This window comes from Myripristis murdjan, chromosome 12 (genome assembly GCF_902150065.1).
Source record: "Myripristis murdjan chromosome 12, fMyrMur1.1, whole genome shotgun sequence".
In the NCBI taxonomy this organism is placed as follows: domain Eukaryota; kingdom Metazoa; phylum Chordata; class Actinopteri; order Holocentriformes; family Holocentridae; genus Myripristis; species Myripristis murdjan.
The window spans coordinates 2,319,772-2,347,611 of record NC_043991.1 but is presented as its reverse complement, the minus strand read 5'-3'; the positions used below and the strand labels follow the sequence as shown (position 1 = coordinate 2,347,611).

Sequence of the window (27,840 nt, the reverse complement as noted above, 5' to 3'; positions counted from 1 at the left end):
GATTCAATATTCAAGATTCAAGATTTATTCATCACATGCATGAATGTACAGGTACAGCAGCAGTGAAATGTAATAGCAACAACTCCAGCACTGTGCAAGTAAAAATAAAAATAAAAAATAAAAATAATAATAATAATAACGATAATAATAATAAAAAAATAAATAAAATAAAATAAAATAAAAATAAAGATAAAATAGAAAGAATATATGACATTCCTATATACAATGAAAAATTTAGATCCAGTCAGAAGGAAATCCTGCTGGTTTGAGTCCAGAATCCCAACCTCCTCCTCAGCATCTGGACTCTGAAGAGACGTTGCTGTGACTTGGGCCGATTCAGAAGAAAACAATCTGCTGATTCTGGGCTCAGATCAGCAGGATCTCCTTGTTCCTGAATCCCATGTCAGAGCAGAATCTGATGCGGTGACCAAAACTGACCAAACGGCCAAAAAGTCAAAGAAAAGGCTGTTTTTCTGATTTTTTTTTTCTCATAAATTTACAACTTTAATCTGGGAAATTCTGAGTATTTTCTCTCAGAATATTACCCCCCACTTCCCCAGCTCCATATTTTTTCTTGTCCCTGCTGTGGCCCCGGCTCAGTGTGAGTCAAAACCTTTGAAAAACAATTGTTTTGGGTCCTTCTGCTCTCTCTCTCCATTCACTGTCTACCTCGCTCGACCCTCTCTCTCTCTCTCCCTCTCTGCTCATACTGAGTCACTACAGCTCTCCCTGTTACCTGATTGGCTGTCTCACTCATTGTTTATTATTATTGTTATTATTATTAGTAGTAGTAGTAGTAGTAGTAGTAGTAGTACTGTAAAACACTGTAAAAAATATCCGGCGTCTACAGAGGTTACACAGCCTGACATCTGAGTGCTGTAAAAAATGACGAGTAAAACAGCTGCCAGTGTTTCATATTTCAGGGACTGAGGTCTTTATTGTGTGTGTGTGTGTGTGTGTGTGTGTGTGTGTGTGAGAGAGAGAGAGAGAGAGAGAGAGAGAGAGACCTTATTAGTCATTCTGAGTTTTGCTTTTTTAATTTGTCTTCTTTTTGAAACCGGTTTCTGTCAGCAGCCACATGAGAGCCACAGGTGTCTGGCGAGCCGCTGTTTCATATTTGAATCAAACAGTCGTTTAATTTGTAATTTGAAAAGCGTCGGACAGTGAGCGCCTCCCGAGCCGAGACCCTCGGCAGACTATAGATCAGAAAAGGGGAGATACTCCAGGAGGAGGTCTGTAATCCACTGAGTTCACTCCTCTAGTTTCACTTTCTGATCCTCTCCTCAGTCGATGCTCAGCGGATTGGCTCAGGCTTGGATGAACTGAACGCATCAAATGTGCAGTAAAACACATCAGATTCCCACAGTGATGTTATTATGGCTAATGCAGCCTCATGAAAGGACGTGTTGCCTCTGAAACACACCGCGCCTGAGTGCTCCTCTTCATCATGAACCTCCCCTGTCCCCCATCCCTCAGGATTAGCAGCTGATTAAACAAAATATTGGCTAGATTATAATACCAAGGCAACAAGAACACCATATTAATCCATGCAGGTTTGTCAGAATGTGTCATCCTGTTCTTAGGGCCTGCTTTTAATGGCATATATTTCTCTCGCTCTCTAAAACAAAAAAAAAAAGAAGTGATTGCAGCTTATGTTGGAGCGCTGCATTGTTTTATTTAGGGTTCGTTCGTTTGGCCGAGCCTCAGGTCGCAGTGCGGCACATACTTCAGCTTTCTCAGTACAATACGGCAGTGTTTTAGGAGGACTGAGTCGGGATACTCTGGGGAAATTATTATCCAAAGTTGCTGGCTATGTTAAAAAAAAAAAAAAAACTTCCAAAAGCTCAAGTGGCTGCAGTGTAAGGAGGTTAAACAAGGCGGTGTTGTGGGATGAAAATAAAAAAGGCCCAAAAGTCCTCAAAAGTGAACCTTAAAGATATAAAACATAACATAAAAAGGCTTGAAATGCTGCAGGATGCACACACACACACACACACACACACAAACGGAGAAACCCTCAGATCAGGGCTGAGCCCGTCCCACGCCAGCCCCGAGTCCATAAATTAATCTGTTGGATTAGAAGCAGCTGCTGGTGACGTCCTGTCATCAGGTTTCTCTGCAGCCTCGGTGCAAACGGGACGGATTCCGAGCCGGGACAGAAACAGGAGCGAGCGAGCGAGCGAGCATGAAGCGCCGCCTCGCTCACTTCACTCCGACGTCTGCATCGTGGGAACTTTTTTTTTTTTTTTTTTTTTAAACCAAGAATAGATCATCACTCGCTACAAAAATAGGAAGGAGCAGAGTTATTGTTTGTGTGGGTGCAAGTTGTAGCTTTAATCTTTAATCTGTGTGTGTGTGTGTGTGTGTGTGTGAACTGGAACAGATGAAAAGGATGGATGACACAGACTGAGTGTGCAAAATATAACGAAAACACATTTGCATGATGTTTGAGTTTGACTTCGCGCTCACAGCCGACGACAGAGCAGAAGCAGAATTCACATTAAACAAAAATCAGTATATTTATAAATATGTACACATGATGGTCCATTATAAAAAATATAAAACTATATATCTACACACACATACATGCACCCACATACTCTGCTTATACATTCACACATACGGCTGCACGCTGACATACAAACCATAACTCTGAAACCCAGGAGGCCAAGGGGGGACTTTTATTCTGAAAACACCAGAATAGTAAGAAAATGTCAAAGTGAACTGTTTTTTAAAGATTATTTCTTCTACCTCACTTTATTATTATTATTATTGTTGTTATGATTATCATTATGATTATCATTATTGTTATTATTATTATTATTGTTGTTGTTGTTGTTAGTAGTAGAAGTATTTTTTAAGTAATTTTTTTAATACCACTTTTTTTAACTGGACAAAAAGTAAGAGTAAAAGTAAGTAGATTTAAAAGGTTCATTTATTATTATTATCATCATTATCAATATAATTTATTAGCAGTAGTAGTAGCAGTGTAATAGGAGTATTGCTATTGCTGTTATAAGTTTATTTTATTTTATTTTATTTTATTTTACAAAAATCTGCACTTGCCAGTAAACGCATTGTTTCATCACAGACTAAAGTAGTGATTTTTTAAAAATATATTTCAGAGGGTTCAATAAAACATTAAAACCTAAAAGCCTCTGCTGTCGGGTCGCAGGTTCCAGAAAGTTAAAATACCAGAAAACAGCAGCAAACAACACAAACAACAAACAACACACACACACACACACACACACACACACAGAAATACACACTCCTCGCTCTCATTTCATACCCTGACAATATTTCTCTGCCTTTTTACTTCACTATCTCTGCATCTCTCTCTCTCACACACACACACACACACACACACACACACACACACTCAGCCAGATGTCTGCTCTCCCTCCTTCCCGTATGATGTGGAAAGCAGTTTGCTGCCCGGCCCGGCGTATCCACGGCAACCGGCCCTGCGGTTGGCTGGCAGGGCGGGGCGATGACATCACCGGTCCCTTTCAGGGTTGCCACGGCGATATTAGCAGTGCCAGACAGGAAGCAGGGAGAGGACGGACAGGAAGTAGAGGAGAAGGAGGGACAGTGTGAGGTCATCACCCCGTCAAGCACACACACACACACACACACACACACACACACACACACACGCGCTGCTCTTTAGACGGTGATGTGTTTTCCAGCTGGGACATTTAAACTTTCCTCCATCATGTTTTTATCACCTCAGACAGAAAGACAGAGAAAATAGTAACCACCCAAACTTAACTGCAACTTGTACAGGTCATATTTCCCATCATGCACCTGGTCAGGGCTCCCATCATGCACCTGGTCAGGGCTCCCATCATGCACCAAGTGGCCGGCCATAAATCCATGAGAGGATTTATGAGCAGCTACTGTTCCCCCTCAGACTGAAACACATGCTGGTGTGTGTGTGTGTGTGTGTGTGTGTGTGTGTGTGTGTGTCTGTGTGTGTGGCCAGTAGAGGGCGCTGGTGTGTTTCTCTTCACTGTGAGCACAAAACTGAGGCTGAGAAACAGAGAAGAGCAGCAGTGATGTCATCGTCATAATAACAATAACAACAATAATAATAAAATACATTAGATAATCCCTCATGTTTCCGATGCAATTTCACATTTTTTTCTGGGAACATAAAGTGTCAGTGTGTTGAAACGAGGCAGAACGAGGCTGATCAGCCAATCAGGATCAAGAAAAAGACACTTGAGTTAAGAAAATTCTGGAAACAATTTAAGAAGAACATCTGCAGGAAACAGGTGGGATTATCTAATCCCACTAAACTTGGAGAGGGTGACACAATAATTTAAAAACAAAAGTTATGAAAAGTACAACGGCAAAACATTATAGATCCTAGAAATGAAAATAGATAGAAATACAGAATGATTATGAGAAACAGAAGCTCATAATTTATTAAATTTACAAGCCTCACAGTTTGTATTCACAGTAAATCATGTATATCACATGTCGTATGATAAGACTAAAATTAAAATTAAAGATATCTATTTTTAAAATGCTTTAAATTTAAATTTAATGTTTTAGATTCATAGTAATTAATATTTTAATGTATCTTACTCTTCAGGAAATTATTTAATTATTATTTAATCTAAACATGAATTTATTCGTACTATTATAAATAGTTTTCTAGTTTTTTTTGTTTTTGTTTTTTTTGCTCATTCTGGTAATTGTTTATTTATTTTTTATTCAGTAATTTTCTAGTAATTTTCATTTAGATTTTTCTACTTTCTTGCAAATCTTTGGGTCATTTTTTGGGTTCATTGAATTTTCTCAGCTTGCAAAGGGTTGGAAAGTGCAATACAAATAACATTCATCATCATCTTCATCATCATCATCATTATTGTTGTTGTTGTTGTTGTTGTTGTTGTTGGTAGTGATAGTGTCACAGGCAGTGCAGAGCCGCAGGAGTTTATTTCTTCCTCGAGTCTCACGGCTCCTCCTCTGCCGCCTCGGCTCACAGGAAGCAGAGGTAAAATCCATTTCCTGTCCGAGAGGGAAGAGGAAATTTGGGTGGGGGGGTGAAGAGGGCTTAGTGGGGAGGAAGAGCGGGGGGGCAAAACAGGGTGAGGGTGACATGAGGGTAAAACAGGATAGACCAAAGAGGCTTCACCCTCCACACACACACACACAGACACACACAGTGTAATCCATCTGTGTTTGGGTCATTTTGCGGATCAGTTCCAGTGAATTGCAAACTATTTAATTTCAAAAAAGGCCAGCTGAGATTGTAATGGTGACGTTTGAAGATGTGAGAGAAAACCCAAACGTCGCCCGTCTGCTGCTAATAAGAATTAATAATAATAATAGAATAATAATAGAATAATAGAATAAATAGTGCAGTTCAGTCTTTTGTCCATCGGGGGGCAGCGCTGAGCAGTTGTACACAGAGTAGACCACATAAAACCCCAGAGGTCGTTAACACAGCAGCTTATTATTACGACCTGTGGTTACAGTTTAAAGCGAAGCGCCCTCTAGTGGCCCTGCAAAGAACAACATGTGGTTTGCTAGGAAGTGAGGTGACGTCAAAGTTGAACAAAACACAAAACCCACGTTGGACCGCACAGGACTTTCAACCCGGAGACTGGAGTTCGATTCCTGTATAAAACGAGTCCAGTGTTTATTATTTATGTCACCATGGCGACAAAAGTCCTCTAACCTTAACCTCGACCTTGCCTTTACCTTAACCTCGTGTTTTTGTTGCCTGAACTTTACCAAACTGCGACTGTTTGGATGCATGTGCGCCGCGGCTCGGGGCACATCCCCTGCCACAAGTAGGGGGCGCTACTTTAGGAAACACTCCTGTGGTCGTGGCGGTTACATCAATGATGTAACCGTAAGGAGGACGGTGGTCTGTAAGGTCATTAAACGCATCACCACAGGGAGATGGACGGTTCTGTTCTTTAATAATATCATTTTAAAAATTCGTTGCTGACCCAACGATCTGTGTCCATAAATTTCCCGAAAATCTGCACAAATACAAGGATTTGTAATGTCCAGATTTAATGTTGAGAATGAATGAGCCTTTACAGGGTTGGAGGACTTGTTGATGGAATATGTGGCCGTCCGTGGGGCTAAACACTATAAAATGATCAGTACATCTGATTCCAGATATTGATCAGTAACTGGACTGTTATTGTCAGTGTTTCACAGCCCCAGTATTTCTAATGCAGACAGAGTTATGCGCTGAGGTGAAATCCATGGTTGGAAAATGATGTCAGTTTTCAGCAGATTGGGTTACAGACACATACAGTGGAGTACAGTATTATCTAACAATTACCATGTCACATATGTAATGTAATAAGTCACATATGTAATGTAAGAAGCCCCATCCACCTCGTCCCCAGTCACAAATAACAGAGTTTGATGAAGAGAAGTTGTAAAGCCGAGGCTCCCGCCCTGTCTCACCGTGCTCTGATGCTTTAAAATGGAAAATAGATTTAGTTATGGATTATGTCAAAGCGGACAGTGGTTTCAGAGCAGCTACCAGGCGCCACGCTAAATCTGTTGTGCCGTGGCTGCCGTGAGGACAATAGGCTGTTGTTCCTGGGTAAACAGCCACTTGAACTGAGTGATTTTTCAATGAGGAGTGACCCCCAGCTGTGGTGATTATCGTGTTGCAGACAATGGCGTGAGGTCACCGCCACGGCCAGAGCCGGCCTTACGATAACGGGCCGATCACACGCATTGTTTCATATTTTAAAACAGGAGGTTTCCTTTAAATCAGCGGGAATGAACGATTATGTTTGGGACAGAAAAACTGTTTATTTCTGGGGCTTAAAGCTCATTAACACAACAACACTGAATACACAGAAACGTAACACACTGCTGCCTGTAGTATTCTTGTAGTATTTCTGTAGTTTTTCTGTGGTATTCCTGCAGTGTCGCTGCTGCTGAAAGTACACTCGACAGATGGCGCTGCTGCTGAAAGAATTTTTAAAAATCCAGGAAACACCGAAAGGACCTTGGATTTTGGCGCACAGTGCCTGAGCTGTTTAATAATTCAATTGTTTGTATCCATTCTCTTATTTTTAAAAACTAAAAAAAGTCATTTATAATGGTTTAATATAACCACAGGGACCTGCGTGCTGTCTCATAAGTCTCACAAAGATGAACAATAATTCAAATATAACTTTATGATTTTTTTCAATAATTAATTAAATGACTAAAATAGATAAATAATCTAAATAAATAATTATTTTTTTCAAATTATTTTTTCATTTTTTACCTACATTTTTGGAGTAATTTTATGGTGATTCAATACAAACATTTATTTAGAATTTTCTTGCTAAGTTTCTGGTAATGTTTTACTGATACTCTGGTAATTTTTTGCCAATAGTTTGCATTTATTTATATTTATATTTATTTATTTATTTGGTAATTTCCCCCCTTTTTCCTCATGTTTTTGAAAAAAAAAAAAAAAAAAGTTAATTGGCTCGGGTTTCAAAGGGTTAAATAAAAATCAGCCTTGACTTCCAGAGGTTTTATTCCCACTGGACCCACCCATAATAAAAACGTATGTCGTCATGTTTCTGTAAGTTGTTCTCGATAAAAAATAAACAAATTTAAAAAAAAAAAGAAAAAAATTGCTGCAGAGAAGTGAGGACAGTGTGTTCTGGTGGAAGTTCACGGTCGCTGATGCTCATATGAAGGTCGAGCTCCATTAATGGGAACACCGTGGGAAGGCTCTGTCTGCGGCATTGTTCATGACGGAACATGAGCACACACACACACACACACACACACACACAGAGAGAGAGAGTACTGTACATGTGGACAAATGTACATGAATGCAATCACTCCTCCCATGCGCACAATCACATTCCAATAACACGCAAACACGTGAACTCTCACACACACACACACATACACACACACACACACACACACACACATTCCACACATCCCAGAGGAGTGTATTCCAGAGCATTGTGAGTTCTGGCAGCCGATGAGGAAGCAACCCTGGTCCTCCTCCCCGGCCGCTTCCGACTATTGTTGTTACATCCATGTCTTAAATGTGTTTGTGTGTGTGTGTGTGTGTGTGTGTGTGTGTGGGTCTCACCTCAGATGCATGTGATTCAGGAGTGCTCACTGATGTCATTCGTGCAGGTGTATGGTTATTATCAGTGTTGTAGAAATGAAACTGCGTCGCTGTGCCGTCGTTTCTGTTTGACGCCTCCGAGTGAAGTGAAGCTCTGAACGCGTCACATGACCGTCCAGCTGCTGGTCACGTGACTTAGCCCCACCCCCCACCCCCCGACCCGCAAGCCCTGAGCCCTGTAGCCCCCCAGACTCACCTGAGCTCACCTGGACAGTGACTGAGTGAGAGGCTGCAGGGCTCCAGACGGGACAGCACCACGTTATCTTGACGAGGAAATAAACTCGAGGAATGTCATATATTCTTTCTATTTTATCTTTATTTTTATTTTATTTTGTTTTATTTTAATTTTTTTAATTTTATTATTTTTTTATTATTATTATCGTTATTATTATTATTAATTTTTTTTTTTTTCCATGCTTGTTTGTTTACCGCTCTTCTGTCATCTTCTCCTTTTTTCCATTTTCTTTTTTCTATCTCTTTTTTTTTAACACTTCCGGGCACGTCACACCACAATGAACTGTGGGTAATTCCCTCAGGCAGAGTCTGCAGAGATGCTAACTTGCAGAAATGTCTCAGAATGTCTCAAATGTCTGGGATTGCTGACCGTTGCTGTAAAATCCTGTCGTCTTTCGCTGCCTTCATGTCGTGTAGGAAATGTCACAATTACAGCAGAACAAGCCACCAAATACACCAAAATGAGAATTCAGTGACGTTTAATCAAAGCAGATATCAGTATCTATCCATATCTATCTATCTATAAACATAGAGATTGGTCCACATTATTGGGTCAGGGTTATTATTGTTGTCATTTTTTTTTTTTTTTTTTTTTTAGTTTAGTTTCTTTATGCGTTTATTTGGGAAGTTTTTTGTACATGCAGCAATGGTATTTTTCTTTATTTTTTTAATCAGTGGAATTTGCTCAGGTTTCAAAGGGTTAAAAAGAAGCAGGATGCAAAAGACACATTTACATAGAAGAAAAAAGAACAATAAAAATAGGTAAAATTAGAAAAAACAGTGCAGGAATAGGTGCATTTTTTCAGCCTTGTACTACATTTTTCACTTCATTTACTAAAACAGCAGCGGCAAACAGAGCCAAGTATTATAGCTGATTATTTTTCTCTGGAAGTAAATAAAGCAATTAATGGCGTTTTAATAAAAGTAAGGTGCCGTGTGCAGTTTACTCACAACTCGACACTCGACGCTCAGTCAGAGGAGGATTTCCACCGATTCGCTCCGAGTGACACTTGAACACGGACTAAAGCTCACACTCTGCAGACGGGATTAGGATTACACGTCTAATTCTTCAGGCTGTGTAATCTCAGTGAACAACCTGATAAAAAAACTGGATTAATGTCTTCATTACAACGTTATTCTGCAGAATCGCCGAGGCGTTTCCTCGCCAGAAACGTGTTACAGCAAAAGGTTTTAATGAAACTTTTTTTTTTTCCATCAAATAACTTCACGTCAAAACATCGGTAATGTATGAAACACAGGCTGTCAGCTGGTGCGCTGTGAAACCTGCTGGATGTGGGAGTTTGAACTGTGACCGTCACTCAGACTATTATTCATAACCACACATGCTGCTTTCATACAGGGCACTTAAATCAGTGAAAAAAGGTTAAAAAAAAATTACTAATCCCACCTGTGCAGGACTAAAGGGGCATCAAAATATGAAAAAAACTCTGTTGGCAGCCAGAAGGAAACACAACAGAGTTTTTCTCCTCAGTATTTACATATGAATATAAATATAGACTTATGTTTAAAAAAAAAAAAAAAAAAATTAATGATCCCGCTGTGCAGAGTTAAAGAGACATCAATATATGACTTTAAATAAACTCTGTTGGGACAATTTTACTTGATTTTCCTGACTTTTACACAGTATTTCTATATTTATATTCATGTGTAAATAGGCCTGTATTGGTGTAGTTATGTAAATATTCTTGTATATTACATGGGAAGTTCTGATCATGTGAAGAGGTCACGGGAGGTCACGGTGTCTAACATGTTTATTAAAGTCGTAGTTCCGATGAATATTGGTTTGGAGGGACGCACAGCGGCGCACGTTTGCTTTGGTTCCTCCTTCACCGCTCCTCTCTTTCCCCCGGCTTTTCAGAACGACGGAGCTATTTTCTGCCGTAGCGCTGCCACCGTATCACGACGCTGCTGTATTTAACCTGCAGGCTGACACCGTGGCAGCAGCTGTGTGTGTGTGTGTGTGTGTGTAACGTGCTGTACGAAGGGAAGTGATGGGCAAACAGGGTCATGGTTGGGCTTCACACAGGAACGTCTGTCATTCTGTGTTCTGCGGTTCTCCGACGTTCTCAGGGTCTGGGGTCTCCTTCGCTCTGTGAGTTTCAGACACCTTCCTGACAGAGGTCGCTCTCTCTCTCTCTCTCTCTCTCTCTCGTCCCCTGCAGACTGGAGTCGGAGATCGGCGCCCTGGAGAGCGAAGAGTCCCAGATCTCTGCCAAAGAGCAAGTTCTACGAGAACGTCTGAAGGAGACGGAGCGCTCCATAGAGGACCTGCAGAAGGTAGGAGAACGTGAGCGGAGAACCCGGAGAACTCCTCACGCCTCCCTCCTCCCTCAGGGCCCACATGATGCTGTTCATCCATAATATTTCATTTTCAGCAGCAGTCATTGTTACAGATACAACAATGTGAAGTTTCACAGCGTCTGAAAAAACCTCCGGAGCGTTTTACAGAAAAACATCTTCCATTACTTTTTTAATCCGTGACGGTGACATCACGCTTCACAACAGAAACATTTTAGTTCCTGTTTGTTTTTCACTCAAGTCCACCAGCCAGGGAGCTGAAATAAAGACGATATCTAACAAAGTTCATTTTCCTAAAAAAAGACTCATGTAATGTCATCAGTGCTGTTTAATGAAGACACTTCAGTTACGTCTGATAAAGAGAACTGTAACATGACTAAATTATTTTGGATGGAAACATTTTTAATATAATTATTAACATAACCATAGTGGCTTAACATAACCTAGTGCCTTTTAATGAAGTTACATGTGATACAGAGAATTTTGTGACACACCCAGTTATTTAAACAGACAAGAAGTGTAGTGTAACTTAGTGCTTTGTAATGAACTTTGTAACTAGTTTTGATAAAGAGAACTTTATGAAATAAGTAGTTACTTTTAATTTAAAATATATATATAACTAATAGTAACTAATAACTAGTGCTCTTTAATGACAAGAACTTAATGCAACTAGCTGGTTTTAATAGTTACTTTTAATAAATATAACTTTTAAACACAACTGGTTACTCTCAGTAAAGAAGAGCTGTAATGTAAATTGTTCCTTTTAATGAAAACAACTTTGTAGCATAACTAGTTACTTTTAATGAAGTTAATTTTAATAAAGAGCACTTTGTAGCATAACTAGTTACTTTTAATAAAAAAGGAACTGTAATGTAATTTGTGCTTTTTAATGAAGAGAACTTTAAAGTAACTAGTTTCTTTATTAAAGTTACTTTTGATAAAGAGAACTAACATCAGTAGTTACTTTGTAGTAAAGAGAACTTTGTAACAAATGAGTTGATTTTAATAAATAGGAACTCTGTGCTGCAGCAGCTAATTATTTTACTGAGTAACTCTCAACACTGCCTCCACATTTTCAAAGTTTTTCAAAGTTCACTACACACAGATTATGAGGTTTGATTTAAGATTCCAGATTTATTTATTCGTCACATGCATGAATGTACAGGTACAGCAGCAGTGAAATGTAATTGCAACAACTTCAGCACTGTGCAAGTAAAAAATGTAAAAAAATAAAATAAAATAATAATAATAATAATAATAACGATAATAATAATAATAAAAAAATAAAATAAAATAAAAATAAAGATAAAATAGAAAGAATATATGACATTCCTATATTCCTATATACAATGAACAACAAGAGAGAACAAGAGAGAACTTTTGTTTTAACTGACAACAGAAAAAGGAATAAACTCAGAACTCATCAGTCTAAAGAGCAAATCAACCTTCAGCGTTTTTTTAAAGAGGAAAAGACGTGCAAAACTGGATTTGGCACTAAAATGCTTCATAAGGATCGAAGCTCTGACTCTTCTGTCAGTGGGACGTTTGTCTTCGTGAAGAGTCTTTGAGTCTTGATCCTGTCGGCTGATTCTGCCTCGTTTCCACACGTTTAGACTCGAACCAAGGAAAACAAGTGGACCTGCAGGTGGAGGCAGGTGGGATTATGTAATCCCACTGGTGGATTTGTTTACACGTTTGAGGAAAAATAAGATTTGAACGCTGAACATGAGACGCAGTGACTGGCTGAGATGCTGCTGATTTGATTTATTCATTTATTTATTGAAGTGTTTCTATCATGAAGAACGAATTTTCTCCTGTAAAAAAAAAAAAAAAAGTAAAAGTAATGATGATAATAAAATGAATAATTGTTGTTCATGTGGTTTTTCTTTTCTCTCTGTTTCAGAGTCTGATGGCCCAGGACGGAGGTAGGAGCAATGACACACACACACACACACACACACACACACACACACATACACACACACACACACACACACATCTCTTTTGGACGGTGTCCCCCCCGGGCTGCATGGAGTTATTATTGTCCCCACGCACTGTGGGGTCCCTGTATGTGTGTATATGTGTGTGTGTGTGTGTGTGTGTGTGTGTGTGTGTGTGTGTATGTGTGTGTGTGTGTGTGTGTGTGTGTTTGTGTGGATAATAGTCTCGCTGAGGCAGGGGAGATGCAGGCCAGCGCGCGCTCCCGAAGCAACACACACACACACACACACACACACACACACACACACACTCATCAGTGCCCACCAACACACACGTACACAAATACACCTGCGCGCACACACACACACACACACACACACACACACACACACTGCTTACACCCGGCTCAGCGAGACTATTGAAGCTCACACACACACAAGGCCATGACTCTGCAGCCTGCAGCCTCTGGCTTGATCCCTCCTATTCACCGGCAAGCCCCATTAGCCCCTAACGCTTTGTTCCTGCCAACACACACACACACACACACACACACACACACATACAAACACAGCAGCAATACACACACAAACACACACACACACACTTCTGCTGCATAAGCACTGGGTGTTGGAGTTTAGAGGTGGACACAGAAACACAGGGAAAACGAGAGGGGGTGTGTGTGGGGAAGGGGGCGGGTACCCTATGTGTGTGAGTGTGTGTGCGTGTGTGTGTGTGTGTGTGTGTGTGTGCATACCAATGCATGTGTTCGCCCGTGTGTGTATGTTTGTGTCAGGGCGTGGTTACTCGCAACATCGAGGTGTGTGTGTGTGTGTGTGTGTGTTCGCCTGCGTAACTTAGTTGTGTGTACATCTGCATGCGCCTGACAGGCATGTGAGGACACACACACACACACACACACACACATTCCCTCTCAGCCTCCTGTGTCCCACTGACTTTGTGTCATTTCCCCTCCTGTGCCTCCTGCTCAGTAGATGCTACCGGCTGCATGTCCGCGCCGCTCTCGGACCCTGAACGCCTCGTCCTGGACGCCCAGCCCCGGAGCAGCCTGCCCGCCTCTGGAGACCACGCCATCCCGAGACCTGGTAAGACAGAGGGAGGAGGGAGAGAGGGAGGGAGAGAGAGGGAGAGAGGGAGTGTAAGGGTTTGGACCAGAGCCAAGGTGGATTAGATGGAGGGGGGTGATACGGGGTGATACGGGGTGTGTGTAGGAGCGGGACTCACTCCTCCTGCACACCGCAACATGTATGCATCAATCCAGTAACATGTCATGCAGCACACACACACACACACACACACACGCAGGCAGCCGTACACAAGCGTGCACCCACACACCTGATCAATATTTTGCATCGAAGAATTAAATCGAATTGAATGAGTTCTGATTTTCAAACTCATGAAGGCGCGGCAGCTTTATTTTTCACACACACACACACACAACGCAGAGAGACTCAAACACACACACAGCACAGGTCCAGGGTCTGCAGTCAGGTGGAGCTGAAGCCGAGCTGTGGGTTGTTGCCAGTATCAGCACTAGTACAAGTATTAGTGTATTAGTATTAGTAGTGTGTTTGTTTGTATTTGTGTCAGTATGAGTGTACCTTTTAGTGTTTTTATTGAGCGTTAGCATCCGTGTTGGTGAGTTTTACTCTGTGTGTTTGTCTCACTATTCATTTTGTACAAGTGTCAACCCTTAAAAGCTGACTTGCCCTTAAATTTCCCCATAAGTAGCTTCAAATTAGAAACAAAAAACAAAACAAAACCTTATTTCCCATGCTGCAGCGTGTCCTCCATGTTGTGTCTCTGCTGGCTGCAGCTTCACACTCATCCTGTGGGAAATTAACTCAACAGGTAAATAAGTAACGTGTACGCGACGGATTCTTCTTCTTTTGGAGTCGAGGGAACACGGGGGCTGTAATCACTTTGAAAACAATGACAGTGTAGAACCAGGGCCACGCAGATCTGCTCCCCTGCCTGCTGCTCCACCGCGGACAGGAGCTAAACGAGCTTAACGAGCCCGGCAGCCGTCCCGGGTCATGATGGAGGTGCGATCAGGTCATCTGAGGTCAGCGGTCCAAACCTCAGCGTAACTTCAACCTGTGTCACGTGATAAACTACCGATTGATTCACCGTGTTGTGATGAGAGGAGTGTCAGGGTATCGTTATCGATAAATGAGCTTATGAGCTGTTAGCCTGGCTGCTGAACTCAATATTCAGACGATCTGCAGCCTTTATCGGAACATGATAAAAATATTGATCGGTGATAGGCAGTGCTGTTGCTCTCTAAAATATCTTAATGCAGTCAGTCCACCATTAGGAAACAGCTTAGCTTAGCTGGCTCAGTTTCTTTACAGATGAATGAGACGTTATTATTGTTATTATTGCCATCAGTAAAATATCACTGCAAAAACGCAAAATCTTACCAAGATTATTTGTCTTATTTCAAGTCAAAAATGTCTTATTTCTAGTCAAAATATCTCATTACACTTAAAATAAGACATGATCACCTCAGAAGTAAATTGTTTTTAGACAGTTTTCACTTGTTTCAAGTAAAAAATCACTTGAAACAAGTGAAAATTTGCTTGTTTCATTGGCAAAATTTGCCAGTGGAAAAACTGAAAATTCACTTGAAATAAGTGAAAATTAGCTAGAAACAAGAAACAAATTTTGCCAATGAAACAAGCAAATTTTCACTTGAAACAAGAGACAATTGTCTAAAAACAAGTTACTTCTGAGGTGATCATGTCTTATTTTAAGTGTAATGAGATATTTTGACTAGAAATAAGACATTTTTGACTTGAAATAAGACAAATAATCTTGGTAAGATTTTGAGTTTTTGCAGTGATCCCACAATAATATCATATCAGTAACATGAATATGAAGCTTTCTCCTGATGTTACTGCCACCCGTGGATAGTTTTCACACAGTTTTTACTCTGACCCACTTCTGCTGGCTTCAAATTTCAATAATCAGAATCATAACAACAATAAAAATAATAATAATGATTTTATTCATATGACGTTTGTACTGTACAGAGAATAAAAACAACAAGAGCAATGCTATGAATGTAGAAGGCACAGCTAGCACAAAGTTGCAATTAAAACAGGGTTAAATAAATAAGACAAAGTGTACTATATAAAAAAATACTTTACTAATAAATACAGTATTAATAAAAATAGTTTTAGTTGGGTTGGAGGATTGTGACAGGCTAGTGTAAACTGTGTCAGCCTTTTTATTTTTTGAAGGGGGCAAAAACAAACATGAAACCTGCCTGCTCAGAGTAAAAGAGGAGCTCAGCATGAATACCACCAAATACAGTGGCTTTTAATTTGAAATATCTAACTGAATACTCAGGGTTCCTACAGCACCTGGAAACATCTGGAACATGATTCTGATCATTTCCAGGTATGGATAAGTGTGGGAAAAGAGGAGAGGATGGAAAAATATTTGATATTTAATATTTGAATATTGTTTTTTTTTTTTGTCTTCACACACAAGCTTTATTTGAGTGTTTGCCATTTGCTGCACAGCGTACAGACAGGCATCAACAAGGCAACACTTCACTTATTTGACATTCCAAAGAAAAACCTTGAGACGCTCATATATTCCTCTTCCATCTCAACAGCGTTATGGATACGATGCATTAATAGTACACACAACAGCCTGATGTGTGAAAGGGTCACCGCAAGGAAGCTATTTAAAGCTTTTAGGAGGGGGGCCCGATTTCGCATAATCACAGCAATGACAAACAGGATACTGGCCAATATCCATGGCTGTAATAAAGTACAGACACACAACAGACAATCCCAAAAAGAAAAAATGAATAATAATAATCGGAGTACCAACCAACTCATCTATAAACAATACTCACCACACAAACATGTAATCAATCATATATAGACAGGAGTTGTTTTTTTTATTTTTTTCTTAAAGGTGGAAACAGGATGTGACATTTTTAATGTTGCATCAAGCTCATTCCAAATCTGCGGTCCTGAAGCTGGTGTGTTTTAGCCTTCGTTTTTTTCCCAGTGATTAGCTGTTTTCCTCTGGTGTCATGGGTGTGCAGAGGAAGGCAGATTGGAAGGCAACTTATGATTTAGTTTATGAACAACCTGGTATATCACATAAGCATTCTGGAGGTAATCAGGAGATTGTAACGACGGAAAAGCGGTCTGGTAGGAGAATTAAATTCAGACCACGATAGGGCACGTATGACTTTCTTTTGGAGAATCTGTAGCTTTTTTAGGTAACTTGGAAATGTGTTGCACCAAATGACATTACAGTAATTTATATGAGGCTCAAATAGGGTTTTGTAAAGGGTAAGAAGTGCAGGGAGTGGGAGAAAATGTCTCAACTTAACGAACAAACCAACATATTTGGATAATTTTTCAATTAAATGATGAATATGATATCTGAAATTATCGATAAGGATCCCCAGGAATTTTTTGGAGCTGACTCTAACAATATCCTGTCCATTTATTTTGGGATGAACATGAAACACAATGTAGTTTGTTTTGCTGATATTAAGTGAAAGTGTCTACTTTCTCCAGCTCACTCTTTAGGATTTGTTCAAGTTCACTCAGTTCCTTGTGGGCCAAAAACAAGTCAGTGTCATCAGCAAACAATATTTTTTGGAGTACACGCGAGGAATTAACAAAGTCATTTACATACAAGATAAAGTGAAGCGGCCCCAAAATGGAACCCTGGGGAACCCCATATTTGATGGGTCTGTTTAACGATTTGTAATTATTTACATAAACATATTGGTATCTCCCAAACAAGTAACTTCTAAACCAATCAAGCGCTAGGCCTCTGATGCCATAGCGATGCAACTTACCTTAACTTATCTGTTGCTGTTGCGGACTATTTCTTTAAGTCACTTAGATGCTAAATAGATAACCAGATCCTGTTTAATTTTTAGAGATGCTGGAGAACGAGCCTCAGGTGCCCTGTATAGATTATTTTGAAAAGTTTCGATACTACCGTCGTCAAGTGAAAATCTCCAAACGTATTCTTAACTGTTTAGAAATGTTGAAATGTTTTGAAAGGTTTCAGTCACTCCTCATGTTGCTTCCTCAAACCACAGAGGACCATATAGCTCTGACTTTAAAGGACCGCACCAGCGATTCTGCATGTTTAGCGTTGAGCTGCCACATCACTCCTCCTCCCTTTCCTTTCCTCCAGCCGCTGGTTTCCATTCATTCCACTACGATATGAACATGAACTTTCAGAGCCTTCACACTTTCTTCACTCCAGAATAAAGTCCTCCACATGAGTTTTCCTAAAAGCAGCAGCACTGTTGGCTTTTCAGGACTTTTTCACACTGAGACGCTCCCTCCTCCTCCTCCTCCTCCTCCTCCTCCTCCTCCGCCTGGGAAAATAGTCCCCATGGAAATAACTTTGTTCGCCGCAGAAGCAGAACATTATAAGGTTTTCATATTCAGATTTTGATGATGTTGTTGTGAAATCTTTAACTTCCCTGCATGATTTGCTAAATGTTTGTTGACACGGAAAATGTGGGGAAATTGTACTAAACGGGCCAAACATTCAAATTCACCAGGACAGGCGTTTTAAATTAAAACGTGAAAACTACAAAAACTGAATTAACAAAGTTTTCACCTGGTAGCGATGATGTACTCGTCAAGAACTCATTAACAATGAGTCTATGTGCACTTTATCAGAGAGAATCATCCCCACTATTTCTTCTTTGTGCACACGTACCCCTAGTGGTACGTTGGAGTACTGCAGGGGGTAAGAGAGGTTTTTTTTAAAGTGTTAATTTAAAAAATCAGCCATGCATGATTCCTAAAATAATCAGCCTAAGCTATAATAAGTTCAATAAAATGTAAATATGAGTTTGATAAACTACACGTTCTCTTCAGGTCTCCCTCTGGGTTCCTGAAGGTGACAGGTGTGTGTTTGTGGTTTAAATCTGCTGCCGTGGTCCTCGAGCGAGGACGTTTGTTCACTCTGACAAAAAAAAAAATAATAATAATAATGAGTGGCTGAATTGTAGCAAGTTATTGCTGGAAACAAGGAGGAAGAAGAGAAGAAGAAGCAGAAACAGAAACAGAAACGAGAGAATCTGCTCAGTGTCAGGTTGTTGGTTCACTCTGATGGAGCTGGACTGGAGGAGGATTTTTCTTTTCTTTTTTTTCTTTTTTTTTTTTTACCTTTGTTTTGCTCTGGTCGGGGGGGGACTGGGCTGAAAAAAAAAAAAAAAAAAAAAACATTTTAAAGGGGAAACATTGTTGCTAAAAGTTGAAAACAGCCTGAGCTGTGGAGGAGCTGCAGGTAAAGTATGCTCTGATTGGCTGACGGGGTAAAGTATGCTCTGATTGGCTGACGGGGTAAAGTATGCTCTGATTGGCTGACGGGGTTTGAACGGGTTTGGGTGAGAACTTGAAAATGCAGATGTGATGTGTAGTTTCTCAGAGAACACTGTGTCCCCGTCCTCACGCCTCCCTCCCTCCCCTTCTCCTCCCCCTCCTCACCCCCTCCTCCCCTTCTCACTCCCCTCCTCCTCACCCACACCCACTTTTGTCCCCTTTCCCTCTTTTTTACATCACCCTCTCCCTCCTCCCTCTCTCCTCACATTTACTCCTCCTCCTCACCCCGCCTCATCCTCTTCCTCACCCCTCCTCACCCCTCCTCACCCTCCTCACCCTGTAACAGCAATGTTTGCCATGGAGATCAACGTGCAGCAGGACCCGCAGACGGGCGAGCAGCGCATCCTGTCGGCCAATCGTGTGAGCCCGTTAGACTCGACGTCGCGCGGCGTCAAAGTCTACGACGACGGCAGGAAGGTGGTCTACGAGGTCACTTCCTCCGGGGGCGTGTCCACCACGGCCGGCGCCATGGAGAACGGCTGGACCTCCGCGCAGCTCAACCAGCTGCTCCAGCGGGCGGCCAATCCCGTCGGGCGAGGAGGAGGAGGCGGCGGCGGCGGCGGCGACGGCGGCAGGAGCCAGGTCACGGTGACCCAGGCGGCCGAGAGGCCCTACGTTTCCCCCGCGGACGTCGACGACCTGTCCCCGCCCTCCTGCGCCCCGCCGTCCGTCCCCTCCAGCCCCCCCGCACAGGTCACCCTGCAGAGGGAGACCCGGCTGGGCATGATGCCCCCCTCCTCCGCCCCCGTCACCACCCAGCCCGGCGCCTCCGCCCACCCCGGCCCCGAGCTCACCTCCCCGCCGCAGGCCAGCGCCGAGCACCCGGTCACCATGGTGTTCCTGGGCTACCAGGACGTGGAGGACCTGAGCGAGAGCCGGCGGCTGCTGGGCTTCGACGGCGCCGTGAAGGCCGAGGTGGTCCTGATCGACGAGGACGACGAGAAGTCGCTGAGGGAGAAGACGGTCACCGACCTGTCCGTCATCGACGGCACGGCGGCCGACCTGGTGTCGGGGCGGCCGGCCACGTCCGAGGCCGCCAGCACGGAACTGTCGTCTGACGGCCGTGAGCCCGACAGCGCCTCCTCGCCCCCCGCCAACGCCGAGGCCAACAACCCCCCTCCGCCCGGCCTCACCCCCCCCACAGGTACAGACAAGAGGAAACGCTGCCAGTGCTGCATCCTCATGTGACTCCTCCCCCTTTTATTACCACCACAGCACTCCTCTCTGCTCCTCTGTCTCTGGACGGTTACTAACAGAAGCCCCGCCTTCCTCCTCCTCCTCTGGACTCTGACTGGCTGACACTCACACACACACACACACACACACACACACACACACCAAGGTTATTATCCTTTTGCATTTTTCATTCGTCTTTTATTTTCAATTACAATTTTTAAAACAGGTTTGCCAGTTTAGTTTAGTTTTTATTTTTTGAAAATTCTCAGTTATTAGTTTTATTTTTTTATTTTTTTACGCCATCTGCTGGTGCAAAACTGCCACAGCAAAAACAAAACAAAACAAAAAAAAAAAAAAAAATGGAAGTTAGATTTCATATCCAGCCCAAGTATCAGGCTGATGTGTGAAGTGAACCAACAAACGACAAAAACAGACTTTCAAACATTTTTTTTAGAGTTTCTCTATGATTTTAGTTCATTTTTGTCCATTTTGTAAAGCTTTGTTTTTATTTCAGTTTGTGGAAATTCACACCTAGTTTTGATTATCTCGTTCGTTTTCGTTAATGATAATAACCTTGGCACACACACACACACACACACACACACACTCCTGTCTGACCTTTTCTCCCAGTTTCCATCCCTCCTCCTTATCTCCTCTCCTCCTTCCTCCTCCTCTCTCGCCGTCACGGAGTCGAGGTTTTCTTTCCTCGCTGCACAACATTCAGATTCAGATCGGCAGAAGCTGAGCCGCTGACAGACAGACAGACAGACAGACGGACAGACAGGCGGACAGACAGACAGACAGACAGACAGGCGGACGGAGAGCTCTCCTGTCTGCAGACTCTCACCTTCACCAGGTGTCCCGAGGCTCCAAATCGCCACGCTGTCGAACCAAACCGGGAGCTCGTGTGGCTCCGAGGACAATCAATCAATCAATCAATCAATCAATCAATCAATCAGTCAGATCACCTCCATTGATTAAGCCGGCTGATTAACCTGTCACAGGGACAAGAGACGATTTTCATATTTCTTTTATAGCACCACAGACGATATTAACCCCTCTCCATTTTGCACTTTCACCTCCTGCTCCCTCTTCTTCTCTCAGCCTGTACAGAACCTCTCCTCTGGTGTCCACACACACACACACACACACACACACACGCACACACACACACGCTCTGGCCAGGGTGGAGAGGAGGGGACTCGTTGCCTTGGTTTCTTCATGTGCCTATTTATTCTTACGCATTATTAGTCGTAAAAAAAAAAAAAAAAAAAACACAACAACAACAACAAAAAAAAAAACATTAGACATGATTAGAGATTATTATTATTATTATTATTATTAGACTTTTATTTCAGTTTGCTGTTGTAATCTGAATGTTTTTAGTTTCTCTTTCTTTTTCTTTTTCTTTTTCTTTTTTTTTTTCTTTTTTGAAACTGAAAAGAAAAGGCCATTGAATTCATGGGACGTCTGTTTCCATGGGGAACTGAAGTTTTCACGCTGTAGTTAGAAGAACAGGACTCTTCTTCTCCTCCTCCTCTTCCTCTTTCTTCTTCTCCTTCTTCTTCTCCTTCTTCTTCTCCTCTCTCTCTCTCTCTCTCTCTCTCTCTCTGGTGTTTATGTCCATCGGCTCCAGCTTCTCCACTGCTGAGGTCATTTCCTCCTATTATAGTTTTACTTCCTAACTCGGCAGCCAATAGGAAGTCGCCGAACACCCTCGGCAGCCAATAGGATCTCTCCGGCTGACTCTTCCAGTGTGTCTGAAGGCCACAGAAACACAGGAAGCTAACGGCAGCTTAATGAGCTCCGGGGAGGATTTTTAACCACCGGGCACGCAGGACACGGAGCGTGAGTTCTGTTATTTATGAATATTAAAGACCAGCGTTCGACTGCGAAACAAACTTTTCGAGAGACGCCGCCCGTCGCTCATGTTCGTGAAAACTGTGTGTCGGGCTTTTAGATGAACGCCAGCGTGCAGAAACACTGCCAGCTGTCGCTACGGTCCCCGCCCGGGCCCCTCGTTTACATCGGTGCTACTAACTCAGGGGCCCGAGCGCCGTCACGACGCCGTGTGTCACCGGTCACGTGCTCGGCTGGATTTCACAAAAGCACAGAGCAATAATCACCCTCATCCCAGCAGATTACAGCAGATTACAGCTCTCAGACGCAGAGGGGCGGAGGCGCCGACGTGCTCGTGGTGAGCGGCGGCGCTTTGCCAGCGCACGCCGTCCAGAGCCGCCGGAGGAAAGACAGACGCCAGCGCAGGGAGACGGCGTAGCAGGGCCGCCGCAGTATTCAACGAAAAACTATAAAGTCACAAATTTACAAGAAAAAGCTCAGAAATCCCCTGGAATTAAAGTCGTAAATGTATATATATAAAAAAAAAATCACAAATTTATGGGGAAAAAAAAACTCGAAAAATTCTGGAATTATAAAGTCAGAAATTTATGAGAAAAAAATGTGGAAAAAAATACTTTTCTTTTACTTTTTTTATTTTTATTTATTTATTTATTTATTTTGGGTCATGGAGTCAAGAACCAAGAAAAAAAGTAATAGAAAAACTATTTTTCAGAGTTTTTTTTCTCATAAATGTATTACTTTATAAGAGAATATCCGAGTTGTTTTCTTGGAATATGACTTCCGTCAGAGTTTTCCCTGCACACAAGTTTATAGTCGAGTCAAAAAATCTTGCACACCAACAAAACTCCACACGAGAGCCACGGGATAAATACATTCATAAATTAATAAATGTATTTTGACATGTTTTGCCAATAAAATCAAGTAAAGACAAATCTTTTACTGACAAAACATGTAGAAATAATTAGTTTGTTGATCGTGTTGCTCTTTGTTGGTGTGTAAGTGGACAACACACACTCTGAGGACTGAAACATTGATGATTTTTACTCTTTTTTTCTCTCCTCTGATATGACTAAATCTGTTTTTGCATGCACATCTGAGCCACCTGCCCACACGGAAACCTTTTCCTTTTTTTTCTAAACTGACTTTTTGTTTTTGCTGTTGAAGAGCCTCGCTCACCTCGCCGTCAGTGTGTGGGCCTTTTTTTTTTTTTTTTTTTTTTTTTTTGTCATCCTTTTGTTTGCCCTGCACAGCCGGCTCACTGCTGCTGACTGCGACTTACTGCTCCTGCTGAGAGTCAAACTGAATCAAAGACCCTCAAAAAAATAAAAATAAAAACTCCCTGATGATAAATTTAGAGTAACACTTTCTTTGGATGGTTCCCTTTAGATATTCAACAGCATGTTTATTGATATAGAAGTTAAATATCAGTATCTACAAGCCATAAATTACATTTCAGCGACATGTCGGTAAGGTGTTATTATGGATCCCACCAGAGTTCTGGGCAAGGCACGCCCACTCGGTTAGAGTTATGGTTAGACCTTCACCCGACCGCGACCTGAGCCTTAGACAAGTCAGTAAGTGAAGCTTTATTTAAAACACACAGTGAATGCCGAAAATACAAATACATAAAAAATGTACATGAAAGAGCACAGACGGAGGAGACGAACAGATCCTACGTCTTTCCAAAGATCCTCGATAGAGATCTGCGGAAAAAAGGCTCGCATGAAAAAAAAAAAAGCGTCTTAAGAAGCCGCTCGAAACAATCCGGGGAAGATTATTCCAGATTATTCCAGAGAGCTGGAGCTAAATCTGCAAAGTCACCTTTTGTTTTGTGGTGGATGAAAGGCCAGGATTCGAGGACGGGAGCGATGGGGAGAAAGAAGCGAGGAGATCTGAGATGAAACTGCAGGTCGTGTGGCGTTTAATACGGAATCAATCAAATCTTCTTTACTGTGAATTTCTGATTTAGATCTCGAACTAGACTTAGTCCTAGTTCATAATCTGAACCGATGGTAAATGATTTAAAGCGGCTTGACTGAGGCGTGTGGGCGTGGCTTGCCCAGAAGTCTGGTGGGATCCATAATAACGCAGCGGGGTTTTGTTACACACCCAACATTTAACTTTTGTACCGGACAAAGAAAAACAGTCTGTCTGTAATGACCATAAACACAAACAAACAAACAAACAAACAAACAAACAAACAAACAAACAAACAAAAACATGCTCCCGGATCTCAAACCCATGAGTCGGTGCGGTGCGTTCAGGGTCCCTCTGTAAACTTGACCTCTTTCCTCAGATGGCTCTGTGCTGAAACTTGTAGGCCCGCCTCCAAGCGTCCATGCTTTCGTGTGATTGGCCAGTGCTGCTGTCAGTCAGTCCAGCTGGCTGTACGATTGGCCGCCACCAGGCCAGGGGTCGGGGTCGGGGGCTCGGGGTCGGGGGGAGGGCTTGGGAGGGGGGGGGGGGGGGTCCCGTGTAGATAAAGAATGTAAATACGCTCTATATTCTATTTAGCGAGGATTTTATTTTCCACATCTATATAGAGATCTAGACATAACGCCGAGAATTATGGGTACTAGACGTTTTTACGACGCCGTGCGACGCGGCGACCGCACGACTGGGAAGAAGAGAGCTTCTTTTATCTATTTATTTATTTATTGATCCATTTATTGATCTGTCACTCTCTAACCTCACCGCTTTGCTGTGTGTCACCTCACGATTAACCCGTCGTCCGTCCGTCCGTCTGTCTCCTCCTCCTCCTCCTCCTCTTCATCCTCCTCTTCCTCTTCCTCTCCTGTTTTCTCCACAAATCCTTCTTTCACGGCATCGACTGGCGCTCATTCCAGATGCTGGCCTGGAAAGGGCGTCTGGGGGATCTTCAAAATAAAAGTACACTCGATGTCGTGTGGAGGCGGATCGTCCCGGTCACACGTCTCCTTTTTACTTTGCAGCAGACAGACTGAAAAAAAAAAACAAATTAAATTTAAACAATGCTAATGTAGCTCGATAACGTTGCCCTGGAAGACCCGATGAGACAAGATGAAGTGCATTATGGGAAGTGTAGTGTTTTTTTGTTTGTTTTTTTTCCCCCCTGAGGGTGTGGTGGGTGAGGTAGACGCAAAAACAATCCTGGAAAAACGAAACCAATCAAAGGCAAACGAACCAAAAAAAAGTTGAACTGAATGCAAGAACGGAGCTACGAGTTTGCCTGTTAGGATTCATGTGTGTGTGTGTTGTTGAAGTAGTGAAAGGAGCTGTATGTACGTGACCAACACACACTTTAAAGGACCATACCACTGATTTTTTTTTTTTTTTTTTTTTTTTAATGTTTGGCCCATTTAGTAGAATTACGCCACATGTTTCACATGGCATCGCAAAAAATCCTGCAGGGAAACTAAAGATTTCACATCACAGAGTCAAAATGTGAGTTTCCGGTTGAAGCAGCCGCCTTATAATGTTCTCTCCCCGGGGACTATTTTCCCTGGCGGAGGAGCAGGAGGAGGGAGCGTTTCAGTTTGAAAAAGAAGTCCTGAAAAGCCAACAGTGCTGCTGCTTTTAGGAAAACTCATGTGGAGGACTTTATTCCGCTGATGGAAAACTGGAGTGAAGAAAGTGTGAAGGCTCTGAAAGTTCATGTTCATGTCGTAGTGGAATGAATGGAGACCAGCGGCTGGAGGAAAGGGAGGAGGAGTGATAAAATCCCAAGATCAGCAGGAGCGTGAAGTTTATTCCGTTTTTTGGAAGATATTAAGGCTAAACGTGCAGAATTCAGCGGTATGGTCCTTTAATTAGCAGCCCCACTGCCATGCCTGCAGTACCCCTCCGACACTGTAGGGGTCTCTCTCTCCTTCTCTTGCCTGCCTGCCCTCACAATTGTATGGACTGTTAAAACAACAAAGGAGCCATTTTCTATTGTTCAAACCTCTCTCTCTCTCTCTCTCTCTCTCTCTCTCTCTCTCTCTTCCTTCTTCCTTTTTATGATCACAACTCTGCCCCAATTTCTCTCTCTCTCTCTCTCTCCCTCTCTTTCTCTCTCTCTCTCTCTCTCTCCTTGGTCAATAAAGCTGAGTTTCTCCAGTGCCCTCCTGCCGTCTCTTGCTTGTTGTTCTTTCTTTCTTTCTGTCTCTAACATTCACTCCTTCATGGCTGCTGACAGACACACAGCACCAGCTGCTCTCACTGCACCCCCGACCTGCCACTAACACACACACACACACACACACACACACACACACACACACACACCTTTAGCCTCAGTTCTCAGCTCAGTCAGTCGAGACGATCACAGGATCAATAGACCAACAGGCAGATCAATATATTTGTATTGGTTCCGTATCGGTTCAAACTGCTTCACATCATAACAGGATCTGATGATGATGAAGATGAAGGTGAGGCCGCCATTTAACCCTCTGAGACCTGAATGGAATAAAAACAAATAAATAAATAAAGCTTTGATGTAATTGATGCTTTGCCAAAAAAAAAAAAAAAAAAAAAGGTGGACTGATTTTGTTTTTTTAATATATTACATATTTTTATATTTTATTTTTTCCTTTGACCTTTTCAATATTGTTTACTTTTTTATTTTTTCTTGTATTTATTTATGAAATATCTCATAGATTTTATTTTTATTATTATTATTATTATTATTATTATTATTATTATCATTTTTTTAATCAGAAATACTCAGGTTGCAGATGGTTAACTGGATGTGGTTTAATAAAAGCTGCAACAGCGTTTTTTTAAAGGATTCCAGTGTGAATGACTGGGTATTTTATTTTTACTCCTTTATTATTACTATCATTATTAGCATTATTTCTAATTTCACAAAAGTTAGAAAAATATGTGCCTTAGAAACATGTAAAAAAAATTTAAAAATATGTGCATTATGTCTAAAAATGGATAACTGTAAGCATTAATCCTACAAAATATTACACAATAAACACAGAAATAAGAAAGTGAGCATTTCAGGAGAAATAAAAGTAAAGAATATGAATTCTGGCTGAGGCGTCTGCAGAAATATCTGCTGTGAGGAACAACTCGACTTTTCCACAAAATATTTCACACAGACGATCAGAAACCTGAAGCAGCGTCGCTGATCTGACCTTTGATCATTAGACACTGAAGTTTTCTTGTAATAAAAAAAAAGAAAAAAAATTGGTAATTGCTAAATTGAAAAATTACAATAAAATAATCATAAAAAAAGAAAGTAATTACTTGACAATTAGCAAAAATATACTAGAAAATTTTAACAAGCTAATATGAATAAATAAACTACCAGAAAACTGTTTTTATAATTATTACAGATATATATTTTAAAGTATATTATGAGAAAATTACCATTAATTACACCAAACACCTAAATAAATTACCAGCAAAGTGTCAAATTTATTTATTTATTTATTTTTTATAATTTACAAGAAAATTGAAGAAGTTCCCACCAAAAAAAATGAACACAAAAAGAACCAACAAACAACCAACAAAGCAAGGTAACACATTAAATAGGCAGACAGACAGAGAGAGAGACAGACAGACAGAGAGAGAGACAGAGAGAGAGAGAGAGAGAGAGAGAGAGACAGAGACAGACAGAGAGAGAGAGAGACAGACAGACTGATTGACAGATTGGCTGTCTGGGTGCTGCAGGAGCTCTGAGGCGCCCCCTTGGTGTCATTTGTGGTTACTGCAAGACATAATACAGCAACAGACCCAGTTAGGAGCCAAACAAAACACACACACACACACACACACACACACACACTGCATGGCTGC

The 27,840-nt window shown here is 41.7% G+C and overlaps 1 protein-coding gene across 1 annotated transcript in view; it reads left to right on the top strand.

Annotated features, from left to right (window-relative positions):
* Positions 1-27,840, top strand: part of palm2akap2 (PALM2 and AKAP2 fusion) — a 167,315-nt gene that overhangs the window by 73,513 nt on the left and 65,962 nt on the right. The window contains exons 5-8 of the mRNA XM_030065047.1: positions 10,555-10,669; positions 12,594-12,615; positions 13,621-13,734; positions 19,325-20,182. Coding sequence (XP_029920907.1) covers positions 10,555-10,669; positions 12,594-12,615; positions 13,621-13,734; positions 19,325-20,182 — 1,109 coding nt within the window. The remainder of the gene's footprint in view (positions 1-10,554; positions 10,670-12,593; positions 12,616-13,620; positions 13,735-19,324; positions 20,183-27,840) is intronic.